Source organism: Plecotus auritus (genome assembly GCF_963455305.1).
Source record: "Plecotus auritus genome assembly, chromosome: 13".
Taxonomy (NCBI): Eukaryota; Metazoa; Chordata; class Mammalia; order Chiroptera; family Vespertilionidae; genus Plecotus; species Plecotus auritus.
This window is the reverse complement of record NC_137779.1, coordinates 6433518-6451091: the sequence shown is the minus strand read 5'-3', so window position 1 is coordinate 6451091 and position 17574 is coordinate 6433518. Positions and strand designations below refer to the sequence as shown.

Genomic DNA, 17574 nt, shown 5'->3' with positions numbered 1-17574 from the left:
TGACTCCGGCCAACTGCCCTCTTTAATTCTATACAAACATCGCCCTCTGAATATGTACGTAAATGCAAGCACCACACTTCACAGAGCTGACTAGGAAGTTGGCTGCTAAATATAGTCCCAGATGTTTAATATAATGTTGAATCTTTGGCCAAATCATTTCCATGATTGCTTGGATGTGGAAGGTTTTCTGGCAAGTGAGAGTTTAAGGGCTATGGATTCCAATTTATGGGCTTTCTCTACAAACCTATTTCCTGTTTCCCATGTTCTCCCAAGAAAGGCACTAATTACCTCATTTAGAGTTGATTTGCTGAACTGGAATTTAGCATTGCATTGCTGGCTTACACTAAGAGGCACTACAGGAAGCATCATGGGGAAGTCCCAGGGCACGCGTTGGAGGGATGTGGTCCACCATGTCACCAGGGTCTCGTTTATGGGAAGTTCCTCAAGGCTCGGCATTCAGAAAATCCAGGCTTTTCTGAGCAAACCTTCTGGGTCTCTTTCTTGTGAGGCTGAGGCTCATGGGACTGTTCATAATACTTTCTGCCTTGGCCACTAGAAGGCTGAGAGCACCAAATCTATCTTCTAGCAACTTGACAGGAACTTGTTTGTTTTCACCTTTGACCCTGATTTTATTTCCTTACCCTGATATTTCCGCCACCCAGATTTCTACATTTGTTTTGTTCCTTCTAATACTGCAATTATAGCTGAAATAAGCTTGTTTCAACTTATCTTGGAATAAAGTGAAATATTACATATGTTTAACATCTGGATGTAGCTTCTAGAATGAAATCCTATCATTCTAATTCCTAAGCATTTAGCTCTTTTTAGTCTATTTTCTCTTGTCAATGACTTACTCTCTAAAAAAAGAACAGCCCTCAAGAGACACATCAATATCCACCTGTACATCCCATAAGACTATAAGAGCTACTGACATGTCTTCATTATTCCTTTTTTATGTTTTAGCAGGTGGTCCAGTAAGTTATGCTTCTGCCATCACAACTATAGCATCCTCCGTCTTCCTACCCTCCTTATATCAGTTCTCCAAACAGCTCCCTTTCTTCCTCCTGCCCCTGGAGTGACTGGGTGCGTGTCTAACAGGGAGATACGTTTAAGGGGCCACCCAAGGCTAACGGAGAAGTACGTCTACTACCGTCCTCAAACTAGTTCACAAACAACACATGGCCGGAATACTAACAACACATGGCCGGAAGCCTGCTCGAATGATGGGAGATCTTTAAAAGGCTCAACACACACACACACACACACACACACACATTCTGCACGTGCCATTGAGAATGCTATCTGAAAAACAGAACACTAAAATAAATAACTGAAATATTCATATTAAAACCATAAGGGGCTTTTCATTTGAGAAGAAAGCACCGCTCATTTGAAATCATAGTCAGAGTGGCAAATTCAAAGGATAAACACAGTAGGGTTTTGCAAAGACTTTCCCCTCATTTATTCCAATGATGCAGGAAAATAACCTGACAATAAATACTCTTGAATTCTTGGGAGGCAGTATAATGATGCTATTAAGAGCACAGGCTGTGCTGTCGTTTATATTAACAGAAAATATTATGGAAAGTTATACAAAAATTTGACAATAGTGGTTCGCATTAGGAAGAGGAACTGGATGTGGTGGGAAGGAGATGTTTTTCATTGTATAACCTTCCTTGACACTGTAATGTTTTACCAGGGACTATATAACTTTTCAAATAAATAAAAGCTAAGAGAGCTCAGAGTCAGGGAGATCTGATTTGACTTCTGCCACTGCCAACGCCTGGCTCCGTGACCTTCCCCAAGCGGCTTCATCTGTTTAGGCCTTAGTGTCCTCATCTGTACTGTGGGACTAATAATTGTACCTGCCTCACAGAGGTTAGGAAGAAGTAAATGAAACCATAACATGCATAAAGTATTTTGCAGAGCCTTTAGCACATAGTAGGTACTCAATAAATGGTATGGCAGTATAATACACGCATAAAAAAGTATTAATGATGAAAAACTTAATCCATCCTTAATTAAAGGTAAATATAAAACGACAGTAAGCTGGGGTGTGGGAAGGCATAAAAATGTCTTTTTACAATCATTTGCTATCAGCAGGTGGAGATTAAGTTAAACCACCATCTTGAAAGACATGAAGGACATAAAGCCCATCTGAGGAAAAACTTTCAATTCCTCAAAAGTAGAGCCTAAAATGTGGCATTTCTAAGCACTCCATCCACCCATCGAAGTTCTTAGCCGAAAAGCAGTTTCCCCTTAGCCTGAGCCCAGAGCACAAAACTAGGAAGACTCCACAAACATGAACAAGAAAGAAACTCAGATCTAATTTCCTCCTCTTGCCAAGCTTCACAAACGCTAATATGCACAGGAATCTGATTCCTGGGGATCTTTTTTAAATGTAGCTTTGGCTTAGCAGGCTCTACAGCAGCGGTTCTCAACTTGTGGGTCGTGACCCACAGGTTGAGAATCGCTAGCAGGGTCGCCTAAGACCATCGGAAAACATAGATATTTACATTACGATTCATAACAGTAGCAAAATTACAGTTATGAAGTAGCAACGAAAATAATTTTATGGTTGGGGATCACCACAACATGAGGAACTGTATTAAAAGGTCACGGCATTAGAAAGGTTGAGAACCACTGATCTAAGCAAAGGATCTAACGCTTAGACTATAAGCTCCATGAAGGCAGGGTCATATCCAAATTTATTCACCTATAGAGCTACAGCACCCAATGTAGCACTTAGACATTGTAGGTACTCAAATATCATGATGAGTCTTGTACATCCAAAAAGTACTACAATCCTATGTAATAAAAGGCTAATATGCAAGTTGACCAAACGGCAGAACGACCGGTCGCGATGACACGCACTGACCACCAGGGGGTAGATGTTCAACGCAGGAGCTGCCCCCTGGTGGTCAGTGTGCTCCCACAGGGGGAGCACTGCTCAGCCAGAAGCCGGGCTGGCGAGCACAGCAGCGGTGGCAGGAGCTTCTCCCACCTCCGCAGCAGCGCTAAGGATGTCCAACTGATGGCTCCCGGACTGCAAGAGGGCGCAGGCCAGGCTGAGGGACTGCCACCCCCTACCCCCGAGTGCATGAATTTTGTGAACCAGGCCTCTAGTTACAAATATACGTAAATAGTCACAGAGATTAAACCATCTATAGTGTGACATGGTTTATATGTCATCATTGCAAATCACAATATTTCTGCTAGGGCATGCATGGTATTATAGAAAGAGCATGGGCTCTAGACCTCAACCCAAATCTGGCCCCTTTCACTCACTTGCTATATGACCTGGGATAAGTTACCACAATGACACATCCGTGAAATGGGTATAAAAATCCTTACCTCTGACAGAATTGTTTTAAAGTAATATGGTGTGATATACTTAAATACCTAGTAGTTGACTCAGAATAGGTGCCATTTCCTATCATACAGAGGGACTGGAGTAAAACACCCAATGGGTTAGTTACATAGTGCTTATTTCTACACACAATAATATGTAGAATTTCACCTGAGGCTAAGAAGAAATACACTGAGTGGCCAGATTATTATGATCTCTGAATGCTCAGTGTATATCCTATATAATAAAAGGCTAATATGCAAATTGTCCCCTCAACCAGGAGTTCGACCAGCAGGCAGGCCGGCCAACCACCCATGTCCCCTCCCCCTGGCCAGGCTGGCTGGACCCCCCCACCCCCATGCACGATTTCATGCACCAGGCCTCATATACACACACACACACACACACACACACACACACACACACTGAGTGGCCAGATTAATATGCGTTCAGAGATCATAATAATCCAGCCACTCAGTGTAGGCTCCCTCTCTTTAAATCATTGATTAAACCAAACGCTGTCATCCCTCATGTTAAGTGAGCATCCACAGGATTATGACCTTGTGGTTTCACTATTCAGATAGCAAATAACGATCATCAGCAAAAAGAGAGAGAGAGAGAGAGAGAGAAACCTGACAGGGGAATATCTCAGTATTTATCAGCAAGGGACCACAGAGGCACTCCCAGATCAAAACAAAATGTACTCTCTGCTAACAAACGTTAAGGACCTGAAAACTCGGAATAATTTTTCAAGGACTGTGCCTTCCTGAGAAGGGACATGTGTTAGGTGAAAGAAAGGCAAATCAAAAGAAAAAGCCCATGTCATAAGCAACAGACAATACAAGTTCTCTAGAGCAATAGCCACAGATGTTCTAGGGAATAATCCATAATCGATACTCCCATTATGCATTTCTCAGTGTCGAGAATTGGTTGTCTTGGATGAGAGGTGCAGATGTGCTACTTGCACTGACATCACCGTGCCTTTGGGGGGATATGTTCTAGAAGGTGTAACTGGAAGAGTGCACCAGACTGCTATGCTTTCCCACTGACAGGAGCAGGTGCACGATGCCAGGAAAGGCAGGTGCGACCCCAAAGGCATGAAAGAGGAGCTCGATTGGCTTCAGCTTTCCAGAGCCCAAAATCAATGTGGGTACAGCCAGACTCCTGACCAATACCAGAAACATCACCAGAACTGCATAGCCCAAGAAACATAGTACTCTTAAGAGGCCCCAGACTAAAACTTGGAAAGCAGCCTTGAAATAATAAAATAATAATAATAATAATAATAATAATAAGCCGCTGAAAACCCAACCTTGTATTTGATTATGTGAAGCTGGGGACGAAGCATCAGAGTAATGGGCACATGGTGACCCATGAGTGTGGCAGTGACTCATCAAAGAGGTTGCTTGCTGGGAGAATAAGCATTCCTGAGCTGGGTCAGAGTCCTGGTGGTGCCCATATCACCCCCCAGGGGCAGGACCCGGGGGGACACAGATGCTCCATCTGACTTCAGTGTCAAAGCCAAGACTTGTCCAAGTTTCTCTCAGAAGCCATTCCCAACTCTGTCATTCATAAATTTGCCCAGACCCTTCTTAAACCGCATTTATATATCCAGCCAAGACCACTTCTTGAGATAATGAGTTTTAGAAGATTACCTGCTGTGTTAAGCAGTACTTCCTTTAGTTACAACAAGAAAAAAAAGAATTAGGGGTGAAACAGCAGAGAGGTTAATGTTGCTTTCATCAAGAAACACTTTTGTGTGTGGAAAGTGGACTATTCAACAGTTTGGAACCACGAGGCATTTAAGCAGCAACCATGAACTCGGGGAACTTGATGACTTCAAGTGTATCGTTTGACGGAAGTCAATTAACATGTGCTTATGAAAACAAGGGCTGGACAAAGGCATAATTTCTGTTAAAGTTAGAACACAGCTCAAATCGCATGGAGTCCAGCAATGTTCTCAATCACAAAGCCCTGAGCTGACTGCAAATATGAAGGGATCAGAGGTTGGTGAAAATAAGAAAATCTGCCAGGAGACGGTGAAATTAAACCATGGCTCTCTGCATGGTCAGGAAGGCCACGGGACCTCCAGGAAAGGGCAGCACCAATCCTCAGTGGGCAAAAAGATGCCACCCATCGGCTGAGCTACATTAGTTGATGGGATTAGTCCCAGCAACTACAAATGCTCTAATTGCAAAATGGTACCCTGGATTCTGTTCCTGAAAAAGAAAGAAAACATGAGTGGGGACACTGGTGAAATAGAAGCAAGTCTAAAGTTTATTAATAGTAATGCACCAGTACTAATCTTAGTTTTGACAAATGTGGCATTGTTATGTAAGATGTTAACATTAGGGAAACTGGGAGTAGGGTATGCGGGAACTTTCAGTACTAGCTTTGCAACCTTCCTATAAATTTAATACTATTCCAAAGTAAAAAGTTTATTAAAATTAAAAGAAAAATTTTTTGAAGCCACCATATTTTATGACTCTTCAGAACCACTACACTGGGAATTAGAAGTCAATAAAAACCATCAAGTTTTAAGAACCAGGATTCTGGGCAAAGGGCCTGAAAAGACTTTTTCTAAAGAAGACATACAAATGGCCAAGAGTTATATGAAAATGTGCTTAACATCCTAATCATCAGAGAAATACAAATCAAAACCACCATGAGATATCACTTCATACTTGTTAGGATGGCTATTATAAAAAAGACAAGAGATAAGTATTGGCAAGGATTGTGCACTGTTGGTGGGAATGTAAACTGGTACAGCCACTATGGAAAACAGTATAGAGGTTACTCCAAAAACCTAAAACTAGAACTACCAAAGACCCAGCCAGCCCTTTTTTGGTTATACACCCACAGAAAATTAAGTCAGTACCTCGAAGAGGTATCTGTGCTCCCATTTCATGGCAGCATTATTCCCAAGAGCAAAATATGGAAACAACCAGGTGTCCGTGAATGGATGAATTATATATGTATTCATATGTCCTGCCATTAACAACCTGGGTGAACTTGAGGGCACTGTGCTAAGGGAAATTAGACAGGCACAGAAAGAAAAAAGCTGCATGATCTCACTTCGGTGTGGAATCTAAAAAAGTCAAATACACAGAGGCAGAGAGCAGAACATTGGTTACCAGGGTGGGGAGGTGGAGGAAACAGGGAAATATTGGTCAAGGGGTACAAAGTTGGAGTTATGTAGGATGAATAAGTCTAGAGATCTAATGTACAGAATTACTACAGTTAACAATACTGTACTGAAGTCTGGAAATTTGCTAAGGGAGTAGATTTCAGGTACTCTCACCACAAAAAAATAAAAGTAAGAGAAAAAAATAACTGTGAGAAGATGGATATGTTAATTAGCTTGACTACAGTAATCATTTCATCATGTATATGTATAGCAAATCATCATGTTGTACATCTTAAACATATACAATTTTTACTTTAAAAAATAAATTTTAAAAAAAGAATTAGGATTCAGTTGGGTGAAGAGAATTCCCTTATACGAATGAGTGGGGGAGAGGGGAGAAGGGGCAGGGACATGTGTTAAAAATAAGGAAAAACTAAGAGGGCACTGATTAGGATATGGAAAAATTAAAATAGCCACAGAAGGAATAGTGAGTCCAATATGGCAGCAACAAGTGTGAAGATGACCAAGACTATTAGTAGTCCATCACAAAGTCATCTCCTCCCAAAGACAACCATGACCTTCAGAGATGGGCCCCATGCGGGACAGTATGTGCCACATTCTACACTGACATGTATTCTCCACAAGGCTATAACATTTAAGAACAGTGGTTACACTTGTAAACCCAACAAGCCTAAAACCTATAAACAGCCCGAAAGGAAAGGACTAGAACAAAATCTGAAAATTCTTTTTTTATTAATATATTTTTATTGATTTCAGAGAGAACAGCAGAGGGAGAGAGAGATAGAAACATCAATGATGAGAAAGAATCATTAAACAGCTGCCTCCTGCAAGCTCCACACTGAGGATGAAGCCTGCACCCCGGGCCTGTGCCCTTCACTGGAATCGAACGCGGGACCCTTCAGTCCACAGGCCGACACTCTATCCACTGAGCCAAATCAGCTGGGGCAAAATCTGAGAATTCTGACACAATACTGAAAAGTCAAGGTTTACCAAAAAACAAAATAAGTTAATCACTGTTCACTGACTTACTTGAGTGGAGATATGTTCTTAGACATAATCCGCAAGTGCATGCATAAACCATTAGCTGCTTATTCAAGAATCTATATATATAAAAGGCTAATATGTAAAGTGTCCCCTTGGGAGTTCAACCATGTGAGATCAGGAGTTCTATCACTCACTATGACATGCACTGACCACCAGGGGCAGCATGGAACATGGTGGGCGACCAGCGGCGCCCCCGCTGAGGGAGTGAGGGAAGGAGGAGGCGGGGAGGCAAGGAACCTGATCAGCCCTGATCACGGCCAGGCCAAGGACCGAACCCATGCACGAATTTCATGCACCGGGCCTCTAGTATTAGATATAAGAAGGCAAGGCAAGAGAAGATTAAGTATTTGAATAGCAACCAAAAGAAATTGTATCATCTTTCTAAAAAAGGAAGACTGCACTGAAAATGTATCACTGATTAAAAGCTCAGAACCGTGGAGAGTTGGGGGCTGATGCCTAAAGATTAGAAAAATAAAGCAGTGTGGCTACCAAAAGGGAAAAAAAGCCAAGAAAGATTTATGGAAGTGCAATCTACTTAAATATTTTGGCGGGAGGTTAGAGAAACCATCAAAATGGCTTTCAACTGGACAACACTGGATCTTAACCCAACACATTCCAGCTGAAGGGGCAAGCAGTGATAATTACAACAGTTACAACTAGAAGCCTGGTTTTGCCGCCTGGACATGCCTTCCATTGCCCCACCTCCCCTCATCAGCAAAAATGAAACACTCTCAAGCAGGCCAACGGCTTTCGTACCGGCTAATCTATGCTAATCACTGGGTCAGGTCACTAGAACACATCCAATCAACAACACACCCAATTAAAAAAAGGTTTAAAAAATCACCAATTTGCAAAAAACCTAGCATTTTTATTTTGTTGACAATAAATCAGGCCTTTGTTTTTAATGAATTTAGTTTGCATTAGTTCATTATAAAGTGATATATGAATGAATCCATTCTGTGTACACACTATAGATTTTTACAGGCTTGTGAGCAAACACAAAAATTTCAGAGGGAAGCAAATGAAAATGTGAGGCATTTACGGTTTTCATGCAGGCTTAGCCATTAGCAGAGCAACCTGGGCACTTTGCCTAATCTCGGAATCCTCTTTCTAACCTGTGAATGAAATAGCCAGGCCCACTTTTCCTCTGGAAGGAAACTCTATCGAAGCAAGTTACCACCTTCAAACTCCATCTCTCTAACTTACTGAGGGATTATGTTCTAAAGATCACATCACCACGGAGTTTGATAAGTGACCCAGTTCTGTGCAAACAACTTTAAAGTGGAACTATTACTCAGACAGCTGCACTACACCATCAGCCTTTTCTATCCGGTAGATAATTAAAGCCCTTATTTTTATATTTTATAACAGCTTCTGTGGGCCACAATAATTTCAGTTCTCAAGTGTTTCTTAATCCCAACCCCAGAACTGAAGGAACCACAGCTCTACTTACAGTTACGAATGTTATTCCAGTCGATTTTTGAGAAAAAAGGATGGCAGCAAAGGCCTTCAAACTTCAGTCTCTCTTTCTGGCCACACAACAAGCTTTGAATCAGATCCAGTAATTCACTGCTAACTTTGGGGTCATCTGGAAACTTCAAAAACCGCTATTCCAAAAAATAAAATAATTTCCTTAGCAAATTCAGCTTCCTATGCCCCAATATTAAGAAAGTACTTCTCCTATATGCAAGTTTCTTCTTCTTTGTTTAAAGAAGGAAGTTTTGTGCCCTCTTCACTTTGAACCAAAGGCAAGCTCCCAAAATAAACGTCCTGTTCACAGGAACAGGCCTCGTTTCTTTACAAGGGCTCAATACTTTTCATGACTTGACCCCTGCTCCTCTCCCATTTCATCTAGCTCCATTCCCCATCTCCCTCTTGGCTATCCAACAATGATGAGCTATTTAAAGCTGCCTGAACAAATCATGCTGTTCTGTCTGCCTAGAAAACCCTGCCCACCCTGGGCCCTTCTTCCCTGCCTACCGCTTCCGGCCTATCACTCCCTCCTGCACTCTCCCTCTGTATTCTGCTTTTGCATACACACATGTATTCTGATTTCTGTGTGACAATGGAGGAAGAAGGCAGAGAACCTTCTCCTTGCTCATCACTGTAAACCTGGTACCTAAATGTAGTGAGTGCGATCTACTCATTGCTGAATGGTGGGCTGAAATGAAGGGAATAAATCAGCCCCAAGAATCATCTAAGTGGAAACTTTAACTCAAGAGGAGACTCAAGAATAACAAATAACTATGCATGTACTAAGCATATAAAATATGTATTATACATATAAAAATATGTATTAAGTATTCCAGAAAGATGAAATTGGGTGAGATACAGAAACCTGTGAAAACACTTCTCTTTTTCCTTTTGGTTGAAACTAAAACATTTATATTTGTCATATCTTTAAGAAATGGGCTTACTATAGTGAATAGTCAGTTATTAGAAAATAGTTTTAAATTCTACTCTATATATATTACTGTATTCCTGATCCATGCCCTCAATCACATTCGATAGCTAATAGTACTACGAAGCCGTATATAGCATGACATCAAGAGCATGGACTGCAAAGCCAGACTGCCTGTGTTATTTTGGACAAGTTACTTAACTACTCTGTGCTTTGGTTTCCTCGTCTGTTACATGAAAATAATAACATCTACCTCACAGGGTTGTTGGACAATTTGCCAAGTTAATAAACTATATTTCATCAATTCTAAGACTCACATTTATTCACATTTAACAACACTGAAATCAAAATGCATCTTATACTCAATCAAATACCATAGATTAACTGGCTGCAGGTTTTCTTTTTTAATGGCACACAAAATAATGACGTAAGCTTACAATTAATTACTGGCAGCTAAAAGCCAATAGACTACAAGTAACAAAGTGTTTAGAACAGCTTTTGGCATAAAGTAAGTGCCGTAAAAGTATTTGCTATGTTATTAACCAGTACTGCTGGTTTACATTACAAATGCTCATTCCACAATTTTTAACATTTCTTAATATTATTTCAAATCTACTAAGAGCTCTTTACCTGGAAATTCATGATGTTATTAAAGGTTCTGGCCGAAGTTCCCTCAGTGAACGGAGACCTTCCATACACCATCTCATAAGCAATAACTCCCACTGACCACCAGTCACAGTCGAGGCTGTAGACACCTTTTCCATCCCCATTCATCACTGTCAACACTTCTGGGGCCATGTAATCCGGGGTCCCAATCGGGAGTTTGGCATTCACCTGGAAACCCATAAATAAAATGAACACAACAAGCTTTCAATTATCCTCAAATGTATTGCGAACAGCCACATTTCAGACACAAGCTGATTTGCCACTGATTACTCTTCTTCCAGGCACTTAAACCTTCTGTCAAGTGGCACACTGTCAGGAAATGCAAATGACTTACTAGTTGTTTTTTTTAAGCACATAGTATAATCCAAAAGGAAAGGGCAAAGAGCTGTTGATATATACCCTTTGGTTATACAATGAGAGGGGAGAATATCCGTGAAGTGGAAGATAGCTTTTCTGGTACACGTTACGGATATGATAGAACCTCTCTTACTTATGAAACAGCAAAGTGATAATAAATCCTAAAAATTAATCTATAAGATCAATCTACCCATTACTGAGACATTGGCAGCTAGTTGGCAACACAATATTACAAACGTGTTATATGTCAAGTTTAAATATTTGGAATATCAACATTTTCACTTTGATCCATCCACAGGGCAAGATATGAAAATTTGCACAAGAGGTCAAATGTTACTGAGTTCACTTTCCTCATCCCCAACTCCTCCTGTTCCTTGTTCCCTCCCCACTGTTCAGAAACCAGGGCCCTCCAATCCAATGGCACCCAAGTTCCTGACCTTGGCAACGAAAGATTAGGACGATGTAGCATGTCTTTTTATAAAGCTAAATATTTTCCATTTAAAGAACTGTCCTTTCTGTTTCTGAGAATTTGTCCTTCTGGCTGTTTTGGTGTTTGAATGTCCTTTGTTTCTTGAAATGATGCTCATGACAGAAGTAGGCTTTCTGCCCCTCACCCCCACCCCTTCAGAGGCAACCCTGTAAGTCAGCAACAGCCCTTTAGGTCTTCAAAATTGTTTTGAAGTTTTATTGAGCCATGAAATTTGAAGTCTAAGGATCACCTCTCTAACCTTCTTCCCCATAAACCAGAGAGGGCCTGATGTTAATCGTATACTGTGCTGACCAGTTGTCCAATAACCCTACATCTAAAAAGGTTTCTCTCACATCAGCAGTTACATGGCACAAAAGAACTTTCTCCCCATTAAAGGATGTTAAGTACCCCTCTGTGAGCCAAGAGATTTTATGGGTAAGGCCACATGTCTTTAATGCTGGGCTTTATATCAAGAAAGTAAATTAGCTTCTATTGGGAATTGAGAGGAAAGCGAATGTTTAGAGGACACCAGGTCTCCTTTCCCCAGTGATGAAGACCCAAAGCTCTTCCAACAGTAAGTTTAATTTTGCCCATTCCTCTGATCCAGAGGCCCAGTGTGATAGGAAATGGACTCATTTTCCATACTCCCCCTCTTCCCACCCCCTGCCTCAGGCCCACCATATGTTTTCCCAAACTGTAAACCAGAAAGCAGTGTGATGCTGTTACTCTTGACACTAGGGTCATCCACTGCTTTGGGCAATAGGATCTCCACAGCAAATACCCATATGGGAAAGCTACATGGTCACACCTCCCAAGAAACCCACGGGCCTGTGGAGATGGACAAAAGTGAAGAGAAAGGAGGAAACATATGGTCTAAGACAGCACACCCTAAGCCTGAGGAACTGAAAGTAGCTTACATCAAGAGGAAGCCTTGACGCTGGGAAGCCTGAGCCCAGACCTCTGTGGGTTTTTTTGTGTTTTTTGTGTGTTTTTTTTTAATATTTTATTAATTTTTTTACAGAGAGGAAGAGAGAGGGATAGAGAGTTAGAAACATCGATGAGAGACATCGATCAGCTGCCTCCTGCACGCCTCCTACTGGGGATGTGCCCGCAACCCAGGTACATGCCCTTGACCGGAATCGAACCTGGGACCCTTCAGTCCGCAGGCCGACGCTCTATCCACTGAGCCAAACCGGTTAGGGCCAGACCTCTGTGTTTTAATGTGTGCGTAAATGTTAATGAGCTCCACACAGGTTAGGATTAAATTGCAGGGTTTTGGTAAAAACCACCAATACTGACAATGAGAAATATCTCTTAAATATCAAAATAAGAAAATAAACACTATAATACCTTGATTTATCCAGGTGTTAGTAATGCCACTGTATCGTTGATTAAATGCTTACCCTTTATGCCTAATTATCTTGCAGAATCATTAATACACAATCCTCAAATGTACATCATTTGCATATGTTGGGTTTTATTTTATCACCACACTAGGTTGTTTGAGAATATTCACTTTTCCCTGTTTGCAGCTCACATGGCTTGGCTACTTGTCCACAACCGAAGAGTTGAAAGTCAAGTTGGAACTTGACTAGGTCATGTGTATCAGCATGAACCAGCAAAGGGTATAAATTGCCAATGCCTCATTTTCAAACTCATTATTAGACTTATCAAAGAGAGTCAGATAACTCCCCAAGTAATGCCCATAGCAGATATGTGGTCGTAGGCATCTGTCTCATCCATTTGTAAAATTTCTAAATTTTAAAGAAAAATACTCCTTTGCTTGCTTTTTGTATATGTCCTACTATAGTAATTAACAGACTTTTAATGGCCGTTAATGATTACTAAGTTTCCATTAGCTATTGACCTCCAAGCATATTAAACCTGTTCGACAGGTAACCTCACACATCTTGATAAAGTTTTTGCAAGATGCTTTCATTCTCCTCTGGGGGCAATTCACGGCCGGCTAATGCAGGTGAGATATCAAAAAGGGAATCATTACTAGGAGTCCAGGCCAACACACCACCTGACCAGGCCCCGTTCTGTGAAGTCTCATTTTCACTGTATTGACAGGGAAGAAAATATACCAATTCAGAAGGAGATGAGAAGAAAATGACTAAGAGGCAGAAGGGTCAGTCATATTTAGAGAAACAGAGGGTTTTAAAAAAAGAAAGAAAAGGACTAATCTAGCAGATTCTTTTATAAGCAGAAAGAAGACAAGAGGAAGGTAAGAAAATCACTGTCTTCCTCTTCCCAAGCCCCTTCCCATAAAATGCTTAAACTATATAAAACTGCTTCAACCTACCTTTCCCCATCTCACTGGCCAGGGCGTAAACATACACCTCTGCAGAAGCAGGGGGCTAAGAAATTCTCACTCCAACATAAATCTCAAAAATGGCTATCTCCTATGGCTTTCCAACTGATCAATGGGGCTGATTTATAATCTTTATTTATAATCTTCTTACAATTGTTTTCCTGAGCTGACACAGGTTAAAAATGTTAGCTGTTTACCATTCTTTGAGATTCTAATAAATGAAGTGGGTGACCTAAGTCACACAGCACGTCACTGACACATTCTAGAACACCCAAATCTCCAGGCAGTAAGGTCCACCTGTGCTTATTAAGAAAAATACTCCAAAGCAATATTCTAAGAAGCTTGAAAGAAAGACAATGGAAGATAGAAAACATAACAGATTTAAGATTCACAAATATCCAAACACATAAACAATATTTGTGAGTGGTAAGAAAAAGGATTAATTGACTTAGGGTAACATACAATAATTTCAGTCAATGTGGATTCAATTTTATATAGTGTATTTTGAGTACCAACAACATTTAGAACCAACTTAAGGGCTATAAAACATTCTATTTAAACTTTTTTTATTTGAGAAACATCGATTTTGTTGTTCCAAAATGTTATTTATGTAATCACTAGAGGCCCGCTGCACGAAATTAGTGCATGGGGGCGGGGGGGGGGGGTGTCCCTCAGCCCAGCCTGCACCCTCTCCAATCTGGGACCCCTTGAGGGATGTCCAGATCAGGCCTAAACAGGCAGTCAGACATCCCTCTCACAATCCAAAACTGCTGGCTCCCAACTGCTCGCCTGCCTGCCTTCCTGATTGCCCCTAACTGCTTCTGCTTGCCAGCCTGATCACCCCCTAACCACTCCCCTGCCAGCCTGATTGCCCCTAACTGCCCTCCCCTGTAGGCTTGATCGCCCCCAACTGCCCTCCCTTGCAGGCCTGGTCCCTCCCAACAGTCCTCCCCTGCTGGCCTGATCACCCACAACTGCCCTCCCTTGCAGACCTGGTCCCTCCCAACTGTCCTCCCCTGCTGGCCATCTTGTGGTGGCCATCTTGTGTCCACATGGGGGCAGTCATCTTTGACCACATGGGGGCAGCCATCTTGTGTGTTGGAGTGATGGTCAATCTGCATATTACTTTTATTAGATAGGACAGAGGCCTGGTGCACAGGTGGGGGCTGGCTGGTTTGCCCTGAAGGGTGTCCCAGATCAGGGTGGGGGTTCCCTTGGGGCATGGGGCCTGTAGTGGTTTGCAGGCCAGCCGCGCCCCCCAGCGACCGAAGCGGAGGCCCTGGTATCTGGGATTTATTTATCTTCTATAACTGAAACTTTGTAGCCTTGAGCAGAGCCAAGCCTCCTGCTTGCTCCGTGACCGCAGCCATTTTTGTTGGGATTTATTTATCTTCTATAATTGAAACTTTGTAGCCTTAAGCGGAGGCCGAGGCAGGCCAGGGCTGCGGAAACTTGGCTTCCTGCATCGCCGGGGGCAACCCAAGCCTCCTGCTCTCTCCAGCTCAGTGGCTGCCGCCATTTTAGTTGGGATTTATTTATCTTCTATAATTGAAACTTTGTAGCCTTGAGTGGAGGCCTGGGCCCACCATGGTGTGCAGAAAGCTTGGCTTCCTCCATTGCCGGGGAAACCCAAGCCTCTTGCTCTCTCCATGGCCATAGCCATCCTGGTTGGGTTAATTTGCATACTCGCTCCTGATTGGCTGGTGGTTGTGGCTTGTGGGTATAGCAGAGGTGCGGTCAATTTGCATATTACTCTTTTATTATATAGGATTGGTTGCTTCTTGTATGTGTCCTGACCAGAGGTCAAACCCACAACCTTGGTGTATCAGGACAACACTCTAACCAACTGAGCTACCTGGCCAGAGCCATAAAATATTCTATTTAGTGGAAACACATTTCTAACCTACCTCCATTGATTAAAAAAAAAAAAATTGTAATTCTACTAGAGGCCCAGTGCACAAAATTCGTGCACTCGAGGGGTGGGAGGGTCCCTCAGCCGGGCCTGTACCCTGTCGCAGTCTGGGAGCCTTCAGGGGATGTCCAACTGACAGACATCCTTGGCACTGCCATGGAGGCAGGAGAGGCTCCCACCATCACCACTGCACTCACCAGCCCTGAACCTGGCTCAGGGCTTCTGGCTGAGCAGCGCTCCCACTGTGGGAACACACTGACCACCATGGGGCAGCTCCTGCGTTGAGCGTATGCCCCCTAGTGGTCAGTGTGCATCATAGCGACCGATTGTTCCGCCATTCAGTCGATTTGCACATTAGCCTTTTATTATATAGGAGGATATCCATACTTGACCTACCTAGTAGATTGCATATACTTGGTCTTCTATAATAAAAGGGCTTTTGCACTTAAAACAATGCTAAAAACCCCTACTTCTCTGGTTGTCACATTCTCAGCCCTAAAAGCAGGAAGTTATAGAGAAACTATTCTGTCTCCACAAGGAGAGGAGGTGCAATACTCTTGAGTGTACAGGACTGAGTACCACATCTCCTTGACCAAAATAATCCAGGGTTAAGCTCATTGAGCTGCAAATAAAAGGCAGTGCCTCTGGGAGGCTCCCTGCCTGGAGTGAAGGTGCTACAATTAGAAGTGAAAAGGGCAGTTCGAAGCACTGAAAAACAGAAATTGGAAATGAATAGGAGTCCTGTCTCTGCCGCAAGGGATCTGAAGAGAGTGACTCCAGATGCAGAGATAGGGCCTTAGTCCTAATTCCCATTTCTTTAGCAAGCAGTGACACTGGATCTTAGCCTAGCATTCTAAGCACGTTTATTGCAAACACATTGTTGCTAGCTCTCATTAACTAGATTTCAGATGCTTCTCAATCCACAGCAGTGATTCTCAACCTGGGGTGATTTTGCCACTCAGGGGACATGTGGAAAACAGTATGGCATTTCCTCAATAATTAAAATGTCTGGAGACATTTTTGGTTGGTTATTGCAACTGGAGGGGAAGGTACTATTGGCAGGGGAAGGTACTATGCAGCTAAACATCCTGTACCACACAGGACAGCCCACAACAAAGGATTCTCCAGACCAAAATGTCAGTGGTGCTGACTATGTACCTATGCTTCAACTATCAGATTAAGTACCTATGGCCCAATTTATTTCTAGATACATAAGTTTTTGTTACAAATGCAATGTATAAGTTTTTTTAATCTTAGGTGGTAAGACTTTTGCTGTATTTAACTTCTTTTTCAGAGCTTTATTCCACCATAAATTCAACACCTAAGTTTTCATGCCTGTTTTGGAATTGCACATAATTTTAAAAACAAAATGCTTTGGTTCTGTAATCTAATTCTTAATGTAATGGTCAAGAGGAATAGATTATAAAACGTAATTTGATATAATGCCCACCTTTCCTTCAAGAAATTTGAGAAAGGTAACTTTACATATTTCCCTTTACAAAGAGAACTTAACTCACAGCTAGGGGCATTTCGAAGAACAGGTTCTCTAACCTCTTAATTTGTGCATTTTTACTAAACTCAGTATTTCCTGGAGGAAGAATAAAAGGCCAAACTCATAAGGACTTGTCTAGGTCACCGAGTGGCTCAGTTGTGAAATGAGTCTTAAAACCTAAGTCGATTTTCTCTTAGACTTACCATTTTTTGCATAATTGACTTCCAAATTCACATTTTAATATGTATTAACTTTATTAGATTTTTAATCTTTTTTTTTTTTTACTTTGTCATCTTTTTCCTAAAGTATTCTCACTCTTGCTCTCAATAGCTGCCCTCCTGCCTTACTATTTAGCACATGGGATATATTTTAATTTTTACCATAGTTCCAGGACTCGGGATTAACATTTTGAGCACTTAGTT

At 41.9% G+C, this 17574-nt stretch overlaps 1 protein-coding gene across 1 annotated transcript in view; it reads right to left on the bottom strand.

The window, feature by feature from the left end:
* Positions 1–17574, bottom strand: part of CIT (citron rho-interacting serine/threonine kinase) — a 150406-nt gene that overhangs the window by 118068 nt on the left and 14764 nt on the right. The window contains exons 4-5 of the mRNA XM_080649954.1: positions 10573–10776; positions 8995–9148 (exon numbers count right to left, since the gene is read on the bottom strand). Of these exons, the coding sequence (XP_080506080.1) occupies positions 8995–9148; positions 10573–10776 (358 nt within the window). The remainder of the gene's footprint in view (positions 1–8994; positions 9149–10572; positions 10777–17574) is intronic.